The 17,068-nt window shown below is 53.0% G+C and overlaps 1 protein-coding gene across 3 annotated transcripts; it reads right to left on the bottom strand.

Moving 5' to 3' along the window:
* Nucleotides 1–5,023: 5,023 nt before the first annotated feature.
* On the bottom strand, nt 5,024–16,485 carry LOC115642060 (C-type lectin domain family 10 member A-like). Of its 3 annotated transcripts, XM_030545435.1 has the most exons (7): nt 16,309–16,485; nt 15,708–15,806; nt 14,823–14,891; nt 13,662–13,807; nt 10,478–10,584; nt 9,208–9,324; nt 5,024–5,158 (listed from the first exon to the last, which is right to left on the bottom strand). In XM_030545435.1, the coding sequence occupies exons 1-7, from the start codon at nt 16,334–16,336 to the stop codon at nt 5,128–5,130; spliced, it is 597 nt and encodes a 198-aa protein (XP_030401295.1). In that variant the 5' UTR covers nt 16,337–16,485; the 3' UTR covers nt 5,024–5,127. The 3 variants fall into 3 exon arrangements, with proteins under 3 accessions (XP_030401295.1, XP_030401298.1, XP_030401296.1); XM_030545438.1 differs by lacking the exon at nt 15,708–15,806; XM_030545436.1 differs by lacking the exon at nt 15,708–15,806 and having other exon boundaries at nt 14,823–14,883.
* Nucleotides 16,486–17,068: the final 583 nt, after the last annotated feature.

The raw sequence follows: 17,068 nt of genomic DNA, 5'->3' as shown, positions 1-17,068 counted from the left end.
AGTTCCATGAAAAGTGGCCTTACACATTTGAAAATGTCATCCCTGCTTGTCATCCCATAGCTGCATAACGATGTGGTCCCACCAGTCTGTGCTTGTTTCCTGGGCCCAGAAGCGGTGCTCCACAGTGTCAAGGTGATGCGTGTCACATTGTTCCACACAGCAGCTCCTGCTTTGGCTCTGCAAATACTGCAGGTTAAGGTGTGAGGTGTTTTCAATGCTCACAACAACAGTGTACGACTGTGTGGGGTCCATGCTTGTCATGCTATTGCATCTGCATGGGTAACCCTGGCTTAGGAAAAAGGGCATGAAAAAGGCTTGGTTTGTTTGCCATTGATTTCAAGGAGGGAGGGAGGTAAGTACACCATGGGAGGCTGATGCCATGTTCCCATAACCACCTGCACAAATGTTTTCACCCACGAGGCACTGCGAGCCCAACCCAACATTCCAGTCGGCTCCATGCACTGTGGGATAGCTACCCACAGTGCATCGCTCCATGACTCGAAGCAAGCCCTGCTAGTGAGGATGCGCTCCACCAACAAAATGTGCATAGAGGGGACATGCATCCTATCGATGGCTCTGAGACTCACAGGCCGCCCCTTCTCCCACCAAGCCAGGAGACCCTGGCCCCACAACCGAGGGGAGCACAGCACGTAAGAGCAGAGAGCTATTCGTCTGCGTAGGGCACCTGAAAATTTGGGGCACCCCTGGGTCTTAGTGTCCACCCTTCCAGTTTTTCTTATCCCTGTTCTGAGCCTTCCTGCAGGCTCCCACCACAGCCTGGTGAGTCTTCCTCTGGAAGGGATCTAGTAACTTAAAAGTGAATAACCTTCCAGTCTGCCAGACCCATTAGCACGACACTTAAACTGTTAAAGAGCCATTCAAGGGGTAATGAAGCCATTTAACAGGCATTTGCCAAGCCTCAGGTATATACTGTCAGTTTCTGAATTTACTGACAAAAACAGTTGTACATCACTGTAATATTTACTCAGAACGTGTTAGTCTACAGGACCTTCATTTAAAATTTGCTTTAAAAATATTTCATTAGCGTGTTGCTGAAGATGATAAAATCACATCTCTAAAAAATCCTTGCATAGATTTTTAGATGCACAATCTGAGTATTCATCTATAGCCTTAAACGCTTGGATCTTCAGACATGTTTTTTTCCCAAATAAATCCTTCAAAGGACCACTCTTATCTAAAATACACATTTTAATTTTAACGACTATAGTACAAAAAACTTACTTCCAAAATCTTCCTGTCCTTTCTGTCCATCCTTTTCTCCCTTCACTCCCATCTTGAAGACAGCCTTAAAGGGACAACACCCCTTTCCTGCCAGATAGCTAGACAAAAGAGTTTCCCTTTCTTTACTTCTATTTCATGAACTAGTTTTAAGAGAACTGTCTGAGTTCTTTCCCCACGCTGATCTCTAGGGTACAGATGTGGGGAACAGCATAAAAGCCCCCTAAGCTTATTTCTACCCGCTTAGGTTAAAACCTGGTACACTGCCACCACCAAGTGATTTAACAAGAAACAAGGAAAGGACCACTTGGAGTTCCTCTTCCCCCAAAATATCCCCCCAAGCCCTTACACTCCCTTTCCTGGGGAGGCTTGAGAATAATATCGTAATCAATTGGTTACAAAAAGTGACCAAAGACCCAAACTCCTGGGTCTTTGGGCAATGGAAAAATCAGTCAGGTTCTTAAAAGAAGGATTTTATTTTTAAAAAAAAAGGTTAAAATCATCTCTGTAAAATCAGGATGGAAAATAACTTTACAGGGTAATCAGATTCAAAGAGCCCAGAGGAACCCCCCTCTAGCCTTAGTTTCAAAGTTACGACAAAATAGGGATAAACCTCCCTCTAGCAAAGGGAAAATTCACAAGTTGAGAAAAAAAAGATAAACTAACACGTCTTGCCTGGCTGTTACTTACAAGTTTGAAATATGAGAGACTTGTTCAGGAAGATTTGGAGAACACGGATTGATGTCAGGTCCCTCTTTGTCCCAAGAGCAAACACCACCAAAACGAAGAGCACAAACAAAAGCCTCCCCCACCAAGATTTGAAAGTATTTTGTTCCCTTATTGGTCCTTTGGGTCAGGTGTCAGCCAGGTTACCTGAGCTTCTTAACCCTTTATAGGTAAAAGGATTTTGGTGCCTCTGGCCAGGAAGGCTTTTATAGCATTGTACGCAGGAGGGTTGTTACCCTTCCCTTCTAGTTATGACAAGAACCCTCTAGCAAAATCAGTACCTTAGTAAGCTATAACATCCTTTGTTATCCCTAAAATCTTTGGAAACATATTTTTTAAAGTTGAAGAAATTTCATAAACATGCCTATTGTTATGGAGATCACACACAGTAAATTAGTGTTCCCTTTTTCTAAAAGCAATGAACATTGTTATGAACACACTAAACCTCTGTGACTGATTAATTTAAAATAATGTCTTTGTTTCAGTGTGTTAAATATATAGTAATCTGGAATGATTACTTCATGAAGGTTTAAGAGTACATTTAAAATATAAAATCAACTTAGAAATACTGATTAAGAAAATGTAAAACAGAGAAGAACTAAATCATGTATTCCATAATATTTAATGTTGTATTCAGCAAGACAGCTGACTCACCCTTACTACAAAGTTTTTGCAAATAAATGTCTGACAAACTTCAGGGCATATAAAAAAGCTGTAACTGACATTTTATATTCCAAAGTTTAGTGCTTTTAATTAGGTACCTTCTGCATGTCCATTCTGCGTGAGGGAGAGGGTACAGGGGTCTCTGCGGGGAACTGTCACTCTCTGCCATTGTGACGCAGGCTGGGCATCTTGTTATTCTTTCTGCCTTGTCCCTCTGCCCCTGCCCCCGCTCCCGTCGGGCTGCAAGCTCAGGGTGCCATCAGGCATAGGAGCACCAGTTTAATAATACTGCACAGGGCTCCATAAATCCTAAAGACGGCCCTGGGGGCGCCAAAAAGAGGTGCCCTGGCTCGACAGGGAGGAGCCACCTTCTGAAGGCACTGGAAAGCCGGAGCATTGGCTTGTGAGGGCAGCAAGCCCCAGCCATGCAGGAGCCAGCATGGCACAGGGAGGCAGCAGCTCTGCAAAGGCAGTGGTGCCATTAGCGGGGAGCAGCCACACCCCCAACCCCTTCTGCCCAAGCTGCGGCCTTGCAGCCCCGCGGGGGAGTTCAGGGGGGAATCTGGTCTTGGCCCCTGCGGTCTATAAAGGTTCATTGGGATTTGCCCCTCAATGAACCGATGTTACCGGAGGGGGGCGGGGGCGCAAGGTGGAAGTTTGGCCTAGGATACAAAATATCATTGCACTGGCCCTGAATCCTGCTCCCCCCAGGTGACTATGGAGGACCAGGTACTCAAGACCCACTCCACGGTAACCACTAGATCTCACTCCCCTGCCAGAGCCAGGGATAGAACCCAAGAGTCCTGGCTCCGAGCCCATCTTTGCTCTAACCACTAGCCTCCACTCCCTTCCCAGGGCTGGGATAGACCCCAGGAGTCCTGACTCCTAGCCCTTTGTGTACACCACTAGCCCCTTCAGAGCAAGGGACCAGCTCCCAGCACTCTCCTCCCCTAGGGACACCTACACTGGTGTAGCTTTGTTATCTCCATGACAGAGGGGAGAAAGGAGTTGTAGTGTTGGATTTGGAAAGCGATGAGGGTTCAGTGAGGCTGGGAGATGGTAGGAGCCTGACACAGGCACCGGGGAATGATGGGGGAAGGCACTTTCCCTGGGAGCAGCAAATGGGGAGAGGAGCCGGGATACCTCAGCAGAGCTAGGATGTGGGTGAGATTCAGCCCTGGCAAAGGGCCAGCACAAGAGCCCTGTGACAGGTTTAGTCACAGAAATCCCCTTGGGACTGTCACCTGATGTGCTGAGATTATCTCTGAGCACGTTTTCCCTGCCAGTTTGGGACTCCATAACCCTGTCTTGTTGAGCCAGACATGCTAACGTGCTGCAACGCAGACCCAGGGTCTGGGCCACACCCCCATAGCTGCAGACTTTAACCAAAAACTGCTCAGCAGATCACCTATCTCCCGCACTTAGTCTAGGTTTATCAATAAACAAAAGTGATTTTATTATGTATAAAACAGGGGTAGGTAACCTATGGCACGCATGCTGAAGGCGGCATGTGATCTCATTTTCAGTGGCACTCACACTGTCCAGGTCCTGGCCATTGGTCTGGGGGACTCTGCATTTTAATTTAATTTTAAATGAAGCTTCTGTGACATTTTAAAAGCCTTATTTTCTTTACATACAGCAATAGTTTAGTTATATATTATAGACTTATAGAAAGAGAGCTTCTAAAATGTTAAAATGTATTACTAGCACGCAAAACCTTAAATTAAAGTGAATGAATGAAGATTCAGCACAGCACTTCTGAAAGGTTGCCAACCCCTGGTATAAAAAGTAGGATTTAAGTAGTTCCAAGTAATAGACAGAACAAAGTAAGTTACCAAGTAAAATAAAACAAAACATGCAAGTCTCAGCCTAATACATTAAGAAACTGGTTACAGGTAAATCTCACCCTCAGAGATGTTCCAATAAGCTTCTTTCACAGACTAGACTCCTTCCTAGTCTGGGCCAATCCTTTTCCCTGGTACTGTCCTTATTAGTTCCAGCAGGCATCTTATGTGAAAAGTCAGGGCTTTCTCAAGACTGGGAACCCACTTTGTTCTGTTCCACCCCCTTTTATAGCTTTGGCACAAAGTGGGAATCTTTTGTCTCTCTGGTTCCCCACCCGTCTTTCTAAATGGAAAAGCACCAGTTTTAAGATGGATTCCAGTATCAGGTGACATGTTCATATGTCCTGTGAGACTTCTAGTCTTCACTCTTCCAGGGCTGGCCCGCATGTACCCCGGAAGGTTTGCAAGTAAACAGAGCCATTTACAACCAATTGTTTTAGTCAATGGGAGCCATCAAGATTCTAAACCACCATTAACGGCCCACTCTTTGCATAATTACAATATATTCACACTTATAAACATATTTTTATAAAGCATATGGAGTGCAACATCACAAGCCTGACAGGATTATGTGCAGGCCATGAATGGCGCCCAGGAATAGCAGCAGGAGGATGAATTTCAGCCTGTGTTCGCAGCCAGGGGAAGATGGGGCTGTTTACACAGTGGCAGCCCTTTCACAGATCCACCTTGTCACGGAGTCACCGGGCGATGCTCTGGAACTACTCCCCACCAAGCCAGTCAGCACTTTGGGGAACCTCCTCTCCCTTGGAGCAGACTTGTTCAGGGCAAGAAGCTCACACAGCTTCACCTCCTGGGTCTCTCCTTGGAGCATTCAGCATCCTCTGCCCCTCCGTGCGCTTCCCACAGCAAGTCCACCCCAGCGGGGTCCTGGGGAAGCCACCGGGTTCTGCACCCCCACTTTGCAGTCAGACGTGACTCTCAGCCAGCCAGTAAAACAGAGGTTTATTCGATGACAGGAACAGGGTCTAAAACAGAGCTTGTAGATACAGCGAACCGGACCCCTCGGCTGGGTCCATTCTGGGGGGCAGTGAGCCAGACCCTCAGGTCTGCCCTCCACCCTCGACCCCAGCCAGCTCCAGACTAACAACCGCTCCCAGCCCCTCCTCTCTCCTCAGCCCCTTTCCCGGGCCAGGAGGTCACCTGATCCCTTTGTCTCCAACACCTTCAGCTGGCACCTTTGCAGAGGAGGGGCCCAGGCCATCAGTTGCTAGGAGACAGAGTGTCAGGCATTTAGGTGCACTGGCCCTTTGCTCTGCCACATACTTAAGAACTGCCATGGGGACACTGAGGCACCAACACAGTATTCAGAGAAAACATTAAGAACTTTCCTAGTTCGCCACATCTCTCCCCCCTTCGAGACCGAACTGAGCGAGGTCACTTTAGCCAGTGACCTGGGGAAGTTCGAACCCACCAAGGTTCCCATGGATGCCCCAGCATCTCTCCCATCCCTTGGTGTGAGTTACACCAGGACAGTCCAGTCTTACGCCCTCCCTTAGGTCGGGTGTGCTTGATGGCACTTGCAGGCCGCATGTGGGAAGGTTTATGTAGCCCACACCCTTTGCCACCCCAGTAGCCCTGGGGTTCAAGCTGGGATTGGGTCTTTTCCCAGCCCTCCGGTCTGTGATTCGGGCTCCCTTGTTTAAGAGCCCCCATCTTGGCTTTTGCCAGCTCTGGGCTTGGGCAGCCGCTTCCCACTTTGTGGCCCAGACACAACACCTCTGCCGTCCCCCCTTGCACTTTCCAGCTTTTACCGTCAGTCCCACCTCCTCGAGGCAGCCCAGCCCCCTCTTCACCTGGGACACCTGTTCCTCCCAGGTCTGGCTAAAGATGCACATGTTATCAGTGTCTGCCAGGGCCAAGTTCTCCATCCCTCTCAGCTTGTCTAGAATCTCCCCAGGCCTAGGCATGGGGTCAGCATCGGACACAGTGATGGCTTTAAGCTTCTGATAGCCCCCATAAAACCAGATCATCCTGTCTCGCTTGGGGATCAGCCCCACGGGTGAGGCCCATGGGCTGTAAAATGGCTGGATCCCATCTAAAACCAGCATGTCCCTGACCTCTCTCTCCAGGTTCTGGGCTGCTTTGCCAGTGACTCTGAATGGGGAACACCTGATGGGGAGATTGTCTCCCACCTCAGGGAAGAGATCCCCCCGGGGGTCTTACCCCTTCTTCATCCAATCCTCCCTCTTCAGGTTCAGGGGTCCCCTCACTCTCCTTCCATCCAGCAGCTCAAATGGGAAGAACCCTGTGGATTCCTGGGGCACCACCAGCCGTCTCCCGATTCCCCCCAGTTCTACTTCCCCTTGGGGAGCCCATTCCCGGTACAGGAATCCCTCCTCCTGCAGGACTCTGTCCCTGCAGCCTTCCCCAAGGGGGTTTGCAGCGCTGTGGCCAGCAAGTTCTCTCAGCTTCTCCAAGGAGGGATCCTTCTGCAGCTCGGTCTGGGATTCAGCTGCTGGGGCAGGGAGTGGGACCTGCTCCCTCTCGCTGGCTGGGCCTGGGGTCACAGCCCCCGAGCCCTGTCCCTGGTAGCTCCCTTCCTGCTGTGTAATCACTTCCCAGCAGCACGTCTGGACCAGGCAAACCGGTTTGGCAGCTGACCTGCCCTGCCCGGGTGTTCCCCCACTCAGCTGGGCTCTCAGCTCCCCCCGTGCTCAGCGCTGCCCTTGCTGTCCCAGTGGGGCCAGGCAGCGAGCTCTCTGCTCTGGTCACAGCATCAGAGCCAGTGTGAGCCCCCTCTCCGGTGTGCAGGGGGGCGGGGAGCATCTCTCCCTCCCACTCAGCCCCAGGGGGCTGGTTACAGGTAGGCAGGTATCCTGAGCCCAGCAGCCCCTCCCCCCTGCCAGCCAGGTTATTTGCATTTTCACTGACCATTTCCATCCTAGCCAATTGGTTCCCTGGATTTGAATTCAAACCCTCGGCCGTTACAGGAGTGGGGCCTGGATCCTGTCCCATGGGGAGACAGTCACCCCCCAACAGGGCCTCCCAGCCGATATCCTGGAGAACCCCAACTACCAGCCAGCCCAACCCCTTCTGGGTCTGCACAGGGATCTGGGCCATAGGCAGGGCGAGAGGCTTCACCCAGGACCTTCATCCAGGTCCCACAGTCCTCAGCATCTGGGCTGCACCACCACAGTTCTCTCTGTCCCAGGGTCTCGCCCCTGCAGGCATGTTTCCCAACTGACCCCTGAGCAGCCCCCTATGTCTCTCTGCTCCACCATCACCAGTCCACGCTGCTGCTGCTTCTCATGCAGCTTTTCCTCGGGCTCTTGCTTTCTCTCACAGTCCTCTCGCTCTCTCGGGGTCTGCTCCCACCCCATCCGTCTCCAATCTCCTGATGGGGAACCCAATCATGAAGACCCTCGTCTGAATGGGGACCAGACTCCCGGGGATGCCTGGCTGATGCTCCAGCTGCTCTCAGATCCTCTTGTAGCCCCATCTGGGCCAGGAATCTGCTCCTCAGAGCGGTGCTTCTCCTCCAACTGCACGATTAACTGTGCCTTGGTGAATTTCCCCATGTGTAACCCTCTCTTTGTGCACAGGATCACAATGTCCTTCTCAAGGAGATGGTGATAGGCCATCACTTCACCGTTCCCAAGTGGTTCTGGACTCACAGGCCTGTGTGCTCTTGGCTCCCCCATGGTTTCCAGGAAGAACCCCTGGTGTACCAGCCCTTCTTGTGATCACCACCTCTTTGCCAGGGTCGAGCTGCAGACTCCTCCGCCCCGGGACTGCTCCTGCAATCCCCCGGGGAACCCTGCTACTGCAAAAATCCTTCTCTCTCCCAGGGTCGAGCGGCAAGCTCCTCCGCCCCTGAGACTGCTCGCTGCAGTCCTCAGGGGGACCCTGTTACTCCAACAGTCCTTCTCGCTGGTCACACGCTCCCAGAGGTTAACTGCCCCCTGAAACCATCCCTCTCTGAGCCTTCAGCACGCCTGGTCCTCATTATCCCTCCTTTGTTTTACTGCTCCCCAGTCACTTACTGCAAGCAGCGCCATTCACGGGGTGCAGTACGTCCCGCCGCTGCCACCAGTTGTCACGGAGTCACCGGGCGATGCTCTGGAACAGCTCCCCACCAAGCCAGTCAGGACTTTGGGGAGCCTCCTCTCCCTTGGAGCAGACTTGTTCAGGGCAAGAAGCTCACACAGCTTCACCTCCTGGGTCTCTCCTTGGAGCATTCAGCATCCTCTGCCCCTCCATGCGCTTCCCACAGCAAGTCCACCCCAGCGGGGTCCTGGAGAAGCCACCGGGTTCTGCACCCCCACTTTGCAGTCAGACGTGACTCTCAGCCAGCCAGTAAAACAGAGGTTTATTCGATGACAGGAACAGGGTCTAAAACAGAGCTTGTAGATACAGCGAACCGGACCCCTCGGCTGGTTCCATTCTGGGGGGGCAGTGAGCCAGACCCTCAGGTCTGCCCTCCACCCTCGACCCCCAGCCAGCTCCAGACTACAAACCGCTCCCAGCCCCTCCTCTCTTCCTCAGCCCCTTTCCCGGGCCAGGAGGTCACCTGATCCCTTTGTCTCCAACACCTTCAGCTGGCACCTTTGCAGAGGAGGGGCCCAGGCCATCAGTTGCTAGGAGACAGAGTGTCAGGCATTTAGGTGCACTGGCCCTTTGCTCTGCCACATACTTAAGAACTGCCATGGGGACACTGAGGCACCAACACAGTATTCAGAGAAAACATTAAGAACTTTCCTAGTTCGCCACACACCTGTAAGAGTTACTACAGTGTTCATCATTCCATAGGCCAGTCTCCAGCAGGTGGGCGCAATCCTCGTCACTGATTCCATTCCTGAGCACGTTATTAGGCTCCCCTTTGTTCCAGTTCCTGAACGAGAAGAGAGAGATGAGCCCTCAGAGCCCTTGGCCCGCTGACTCCCTGTCCAAGAGGAGATACACCTACCTGTAAACTGGGACCCACTCTCAGAGTAACCTAGAGCAGCCCTGGGGTTCATTGAACTTATGCTCAGGCCCAGTGAAGTTCTGGAAAGCTTAGAACAGCCAGAGCCCGGCAGGGCTCGAGCCCCGCCCCTGCACCAGGGCTGTTGTGCCAGCTCTTCTCCAGCCCCTTTATGCTGGTTATATCCTGAGCGAGGGTGAGGGAGGAGATTAAATCTTCTTTAGAATCCCTCGATGCTGCCAGAGCAACGTAAAGAGCCCTGGAGCAATGGAGTATTGGGCTCATTCCATTGACTTTGGCAAGAGCTAGGGGGGATTAAAGTAAGTAGAGGGAACAATATGGCTGCCCATGATGCCAGGCTGAATACTCTCTGCATGGAGGGGAGGGGGGGGGGGGTTGAACAATTTGCACCCCAGTCTCAAGGGTTTGTGACATTCCCCCTAGAGGAGACAGAACTTTTATTCTGAAGTATCCAAATGAACATGGGGCCAGAGATAGCATTACCTGATCACAGGGCAGGCGTCTTGATTGGCCTACTAGAGGATAACAACCTGCTACCAACTAATGGCATAAGTGGGGGTGGGCTGTGCTGTTGAAGGCCCTGCTGCAGGGGTAGAGGCTGCTACCCACACAGGCCATGGTAGCACAAGCTTCCCCTCATCACAATGTCTCAGACCAGACCAGCCTTGGAGATACCATTCTGTAGCTTGAGAGGGGCACTTTGTCCCTGTGACCCATTTCATCCTCAGTCCATTGGCTGGGATGGCCAATGAGCACCCAGTGCGATCTGTGGATGCTTTACCCACTGGGAACTGGGCTGAGACCTGTCAAGCTCGTTTCATACAGAGGGCATCCAGCAGCAATGCCATTTGGTCACTAGAGACCTGGGCCAGATTGCAAACAGTGATCTGCGGGGGACCGATAAAACCTCAAGTCGTTCAGTCCTCAGGGCATGAAATCAAACCCGAGTGACTCCATCCCTGGCCTCAGCCTTGCAGCTCCTGAGGTAGAAAGTGCCCGCAGGGGCAGCTGGGGCAGGCCAGGACAGGAATGGGAGAGCAGAGGATCGCCCCATGCTTACGTAAATACCGCAGAAGTGTTGTCCACCCAGCGCCAGATGCCTTCAGTCCCTTGGTCGGTCAAGCCAATCCAGTGACGTACAGATACAGCTCTATGGACCAAGTAATTCTAGAGAGGATGACACACAAAATTGTGTGTTTAGAACTGAAGCCAGATCCTGAGGTGTCTCCCATGGCAGGAACTTACCCCAAGGGATGACCTGGGCACTCATGCTGCATATGCTAGAGGAGGAGGCAAGGAGCCCGATTCTCTTCTCCCTCCAGTAAGGGTGTGGGGGATGGAGAGACGTCAGTGGAGGAGCAGGGGTTGGTGATGGTCTCGGCCTGGGGTGGGGAGAGGAGGCCCCGGGCCTGGGGGATGGATGGTGTTGAAAGGAGGAAGGAGGGCATTGGGTCCTGCAGTGGGACAGAGGGGGCTGCGGCATAGATCACCCACACACAAAGCCAAACAGATCCCAACCCTACAGTCAAACTTGGGCACAACCCAGCAGGGAGGATAATGCACAGGGAGTCCAGGAGGGCTTGTTGTATTAATTTAGCTGGAATATACGGGACTAAGGTGTTATCAGAACTCAGCCATTGGCCGACATTAAACAGCGCTAACCCGGCCTGCTTAGTTCCCTTAAAAAACCCTTTTAACCTTGATCAAAGACAAAGAGGAAAGGGAAAAACCAGGGAAAGCCTTTGAACGGTAAAGCACTGAGCCAGGCTTTCAGTCCGCCAGTCTCCCTTGGGCCTGTCCTGTTGAGCTGCAGAGTTTTTACAAGGAACCCACCCCCCCTTGTGTGACAGGCTCTTCCCTGAGCCAGATTAATCATTTGTGGGCCCTGGCACCTGGACTGTGGCCCTGCCCCCTGCTCTGCCCATGCTTTGCTGCAAGGCCCCGCCCCTGCTCAGCCTTTTCCCCTCCAAGGCCCTACCCACCACTCGCACGGTTGGGAGGGAGCGGAGAGGAATCAGCAGCAGGCCGGGCCTCGGTAGGGAGAGGCCAAGTGGGGGTGGGTCACTGGCGCAAAGCGTTGGCAGAATGCAGGGGGCAGGGCTAAAGTCTGGGCACCAGGGCCCCTTCTCAGTGTGGGCCCGGCACCATTGGCACCATTGTAAATGAATTTGTTGGTCTCTGGGGTGCCACAAGGACTCCTCGTTGTTTTTGCTGATACAGACTAACATGGCTGCTACTCTGAACCTGAAAAATTTGGGTTTGTTTAGTCTGGAGAAGAGAAGACTGAGAGGGGCCATAACAGTTTTCAAGTACAAAAAAAATTGTTACAAGGAGGAAGGAGCAAAATTGTTGTTCTTAACCTCTGAGGATAGAACAAGAATCAATGGCTTAAATTGCAGCAAAGGCAGTTTAGGTTGGGAATTAGGAAAAGCTTCCTGTCAGGGTGGTTAAGCACTGGAATAAATTGGCCAGGGAGGTTGTGGAATCTCCATCATTGGGGATTTTTAAGAGCAGGTTGGACAAACACTGTCAGGGATGGTCTAGATAATGCTTAGTCCTGCCTTGAGTGCAGGGGACTGGACTAGATGATATCAGAGCTGGTAACAACCATCCTGCAGCTGAGACAGGCTGGAGCGGCTGTTGTTGTTACAGTCCGATCCGTTTCATCCCAGCTGGTGGTTGGGATTGGCTGGACCCGGTAGAGGCGACGCCATCTGGGTCCCTCTCTCTGACCTCATCTGGTCAGGACATTTCAGGCTCAGGATGACAAAGGTCTCGGGTCCCAGAAGATGCCGGGGATGGGGGAGATTTGATGGTGAAGTTCATTCCGGTAGTCTATTTTTCTCTTCCAGGGCCCCAAAAGGGAGCAATGAGTGGAACAGCCCATCGTTTCTGTGGCCACCAAGTAGGTTTAATCTCCAGCACTGGATTCACTCCTTTCTGGTCCCATGCGTTTCTTGTTAGCCAGGCATGATCTGAACCCAGTCGTTGAGTTACAGCAGGAGGCTCTTTCGTTTGGACTAACTCCGTCTGTCTCCCATTTGGGATCTTTTCCCATCAATCCTGGTTACTCTCAGTCATTGTACCATCTCAGGAATGCTCACAAACTTTTACAGCTGCGTTCACAGTGAGGGTAAATTTGTCAGGCCAGTTATTATGACCGGGTGCAACAGGAGATAAGGGTGAGCGTTACGAATGCACCGTCCGAGTTCCTCTTTCCAAAGGGCTCTTCCACTTTGAAAATGACTGTAAAAAGCCTGCCCCCAGATGGGCTCCCTCATCCCTGTGTCTATGAGCCAGAGCTGCTGGCCACAGGAACTAACCTAAGTTGTTCCTGCTTTTCCCTCCCATACGCCCAGCAGAACAAGCCAGGGCCTGATCGGGTTCAAGCCTCATTAGAATTGTCACCCAAGTTCTTGTTGCAGGATGTTTGGGCCGAATCCCCAGCTGATGTCAATCAGGATCATGCCGATGACAGCTGCTGTGCACCAGCCAGGCTGCTGGCCCATTCCTGGCACTGGAAAGCACCGACCAAAGGAAATACATTCACTACCATAGGCGCCGACGCTGTGGGTGCCCTGGGGCTCTCAGCACCCACCAGCTACCCGCCCATCAGTTGTTTGGCCACCCAGCCGCTGATCAGCTGTTCGGCAGCCAGTGGGAGGTGCTTGGTGGAGGGGAGAGAGCAGGTGTGGGACAAGGCAGGGCAAGGGCAGGGTCTTGCGAGAAGGGTGTAGTGTTGGCAGGGCTGAAGGGGGGTGGAGCACCCACCCGGAAAAATTAAAGTCAGCGCCTGTGGTACTGCAGTCGAGTCCTGGCTCTTCTCTCCCAGCAGATACCCCTGGCCTCTGCAGTCTGGTGGGAATCTTCCTCTGGCAAGACAGTTTCGTATTCCCAGCCCCCCAGGGAGTCTGGCTACCCTGCCCGGAAACCTCCTCTCTTATCTGCCGAGCAGCTCTGCTTTCCTAGCCCTCCTCAAACCTCCCCACCGTTTGCTCCACATTGTCCCCTGTGCTGCTGCCCCAAGCCCCTCCTTCCCCCGCCGAGGCAAAATTCACCCCAGGGGAGGGGGGCGGGGGGACAGGTCTAGCCCTTGTCACTGCTGGAATCCTGCTTCAGTCCTGCACCGGGAACTCCCACTGTTGCTTTCTTCCCATCAGGCCCAAACAGCACCGAAGCCTCATGCCGGCCCTCTGCCCAGGGGTCATTACACCCCAGGGAAGGGTGGGGCCGAGGGCTCGTACCTGCTCCCTTTGGTCATTGATCACCACCAGATCAGCATTCTGGGCTAAGCAGGAGTTTCTCGCTGCCTCCCAGGTCTGGTTAGTCTGGGAGAAAAGGTAGCACCTCCCTTGTTCCTGGCACCAGCCTAACTGGCACCTGGGAATGCCTGCAGGAGAAAATGCAGCTGTGAGCCCCTCCCCCCTAAGCACCAATGAGAGGCAGCTCCCCCCCATGTGCCAACGAGGCATGAATCCCCCCGACCTGCCAATGAGGGGCCGATCCCCACCCACACACCAATGGGGGTTCGATCTCCACCCCTCACGCCGATGAGGACCCAATCCCTCCCTTCCCATGAGAAGCTGATCCCTGACCCCTCTCATGCTGATTTAGGGGGCAATCGTTCCCCCCACGCACCGACAAGGAGCGGTTCCCCCAACCTCATGTGCCAAAGAGGGGCCAATCTCTCCCTCTCACGTGCCGACATGGGACTGATCCCCTCCCACATGCCGACTAGGGGCCAATGCCCCACACACATACCACCGATGGGTTGATCCCTCCCTCTTCAGGTGCCGATGGGGGACCGATCCCTGCCCCCCCACGTGCCAACGCTTCTCCCCACATGCCGACTAGGGGCCAATCCTCCCACCCCACATGCCAACAGAAGGCAGATCCCTCCCCCCAGCATGCCAACGAGGGGCTGATTAGACCCTCCTCACATGCTGACGCGGGACCGATATCTCCCCCACATGCTCCACTGAGGGGTCAATCCCTGCCCCCACACACACACATGCTGACAGAAGGCCAATCCGTCCCGTCACCACCACCCCATGCGCTGATGGAGCTCCAATCCCTCCCCTCATGTGCTGCCGAGGGGCTGATACCTCCTCCCCACAGACACAGAGCATAGGCCAAACCACAGCAGGTGTGGGTACTCCACGGGAAACCTAAGCCACAAGTGAGAGCAGAAGCTACAGGCAGAGACATGGGGCACAGGCAGCCCCTCCATCTATCCTTATGGACTCTGCTTTCACAGGGCAAGTGGCAGGGCCCCATTCCCAGGTTCCAGCCTCCACCCCTGGCACTAATGGGGGATTCTGCAGCCACACACCCCAACTAGGGGGGACTCCCCACCCCAGCTAGAACGTAACACTGCATTTGGATTCTCCCCACTCTGCTCTCACCTGCTGTGCTCCTCTGGGTTGTGAGGCCAGGGTCTCCTGGCTTGGTGGGAGAAGGAGCAGCCTGTGAAACTGAGCACGGCCTGTGTTAGTCTCAGGGCCATTGATAGGATACACCCCCCACCCTCGCAGGGTGCTGATCACCCCACCTCCCTGCACCCCAGAGGGTGATGCTGCAGCACCCCAACTCTGCCTAATGCCTGATCCCCTCCTCCCTGCACCCCTAAACCAGATCAAGACTTCCAGCATCTTTCTCCTCCACCTCATCTGCAGGCTGAACCACCCCTGATCCCAGAACCCCTAAATTGGAAGGAGACACTGCAACACCACCGACCCCTGTCCCTGCTGGGTGCTCATCCCCCTCCCTAAGCCCCATGTGGTGCCATCCCTGTTCTCAGTGCACAGGCTGGGACATTAAAGAAAGGAAAACTAGCAACATTCAAGAGGAGCTCAGAGAGCACCTCCCATTTACCCCTGTCCTCCAGCCCTGATCTTACCAGTCGCATGTGGGGAGCAGGAATCCCAGCGACGGGCCCCCTGGCCAATTGGGGCTCTCACCTCCTCCGTGTATGGATGAGCAGGATTTGGGGAGGGGGGAATCTCAAACCCTAATAATAATAATAACACCTCCCCCTTCTCATCCGTAGAGCACATGAAGCACTTTGAGAAGGGGGTCAGGCTCATGAGCACCATTTTATAGATGGGGGGAACTGAGGCATGGGGCACTGATGTGACTTGCCCAAGGTCACGCAGCTGGAATAGCACCCTGGTCACCTAAGGCTTAGTCCCATTCTGTCTCTACTAGTCCATGTTGTCTCAGAAGGTGCCGAGCCCTCACCAGACCAGGTCTGGTGGGGGTAGGGGGCCCAGGTCATAGTAAATACTCACAGTAGAGGAGATAGTGGAGGACCAGGGTCATCAGGAGCAGCTTGACGGCAATAATGATCATGGTGGTGATCACCAGCTGCCGGTTTGTGAAGGGGAGATCTGGAAAGGGGGGAAATGGCTCTGATAACCCTGTCCTGGCCACTTGCTGGCTCTTATTCTCACCACCACCGCAAGCCCTGAGTGGGACACACTTTGGATCAAGCCTGACAGTAATTGAAGGGACAGGGATCTGTGTGTAGCATCTTTAGCTGAAAGAGCTTTTCTCCCCGCTGCTTCTCAAGCATTTGAGTTAAATGGGCACCCGCAAAAATGAAAAGCATGAAACCAAAGGGCCAAACTCAGTTCCCCTGTGCACGGTGTGACTCTGTCAGTCCTGCCAGCTCCCCAGTCATCCCCAAGGCTTCCAGGGATGGCAGAGTAAGTGAGACCATCATTTCTGATCTGTTTTTGAAAAGAGGAAAAGCCAAACTTCTTTTTGAGCTTTCTTCTAGCACCATGAAGAAGCAAAAAGGAAAGGACACCGACTGCCACCCCCAGGAAATGAGCAACACTCAGAGCAGCAGGTTCCTCATCAGCCAGCAAACGAGCTTGCTTGTCTCACCGTGGGGAGGGGACAGACCCCAGCCCATGTTCCTGGGTCCTTCCAGTCCCACTGAGGTTCTCCAGGCGGGTTGGGCATCTGCTCTGCATCCCCTCAGATCTCTCAGTCGTGCAGGCGTCTTCTCCTTTGGGGCCAAGGGTAGTGGGCTGGGTGGGTTCCCCGTGTGCTCTGCTGTTATCTCCTTCTGGGCTTCTTATACATGCAGTGACTCAGACACTCCCGTGGTACAGCCTGCGTGGGCAATGTCAGAGCATCGCCCATCACCCTGCCTCCTGTGGGGGGCGGTGGTGACCCTGAGTGAGTCACAGCTTCAAAAAGGGAACAGCCCTGCTAGGTCCCATCTGGTCCATCGTCCCAGAGCAGCTTTGTTCTCCCCAGGCTAGTTTTAAAGATATCATAACAGGGTGGGTAGTTGGGATCAAACCCTGGACCTGAGGCAGTAATACTCAGACCTCAGGCGCCAAATTAGCACTCAGCATTACCCAATAGGGTCACAGTAGAGTGAATTCATGGCTTTGTTTACTAGAGGACTCTATGATGATATTTAAGCAGTATGTCAGTTTTATACATATATGTATTCTCAGCACACAATGACTGACCAAGTATCACTATTTTATTAACTGCAACTGGTTAATTACATAGTAAAAGCATCCTGGTAAGTTAATAACTTAGACTGGTTAATAATTATGGAAGCAAGGTCTGAAGCAGCTAGTGATGAGCTGCAAGGGGTGGGGGAGGTTTCAGGGCCAGACGATCTTTA

This window comes from Gopherus evgoodei, unplaced genomic scaffold (genome assembly GCF_007399415.2).
Source record: "Gopherus evgoodei ecotype Sinaloan lineage unplaced genomic scaffold, rGopEvg1_v1.p scaffold_37_arrow_ctg1, whole genome shotgun sequence".
NCBI classification, from domain to species: Eukaryota; Metazoa; Chordata; order Testudines; family Testudinidae; genus Gopherus; species Gopherus evgoodei.
The sequence above is the reverse complement of the archived record's forward strand: the minus strand, read 5'-3'. Positions and strand labels throughout refer to the sequence as shown.

What these genes read in the sequence shown, in the direction of transcription:
- LOC115642060 (XM_030545435.1), bottom strand. Translation starts at nt 16,336, where the DNA reads ATGGGCTGGGGTCTGTCCCCTCCCCACG. An exon ending in AACACTTCTGCGGTATTTAC is followed by an intron (nt 9,325 to 10,477) that starts GTAAGCATGGGG and finishes CTTCTCGTTCAG; the next exon opens with GAACTGGAACAAAGGGGAGC. An exon ending in CACTGTAGTAACTCTTACAG is followed by an intron (nt 5,159 to 9,207) that starts GTGTGTGGCGAA and finishes CTCCGTGACAAG; the next exon opens with GTGGATCTGTGAAAGGGCTG.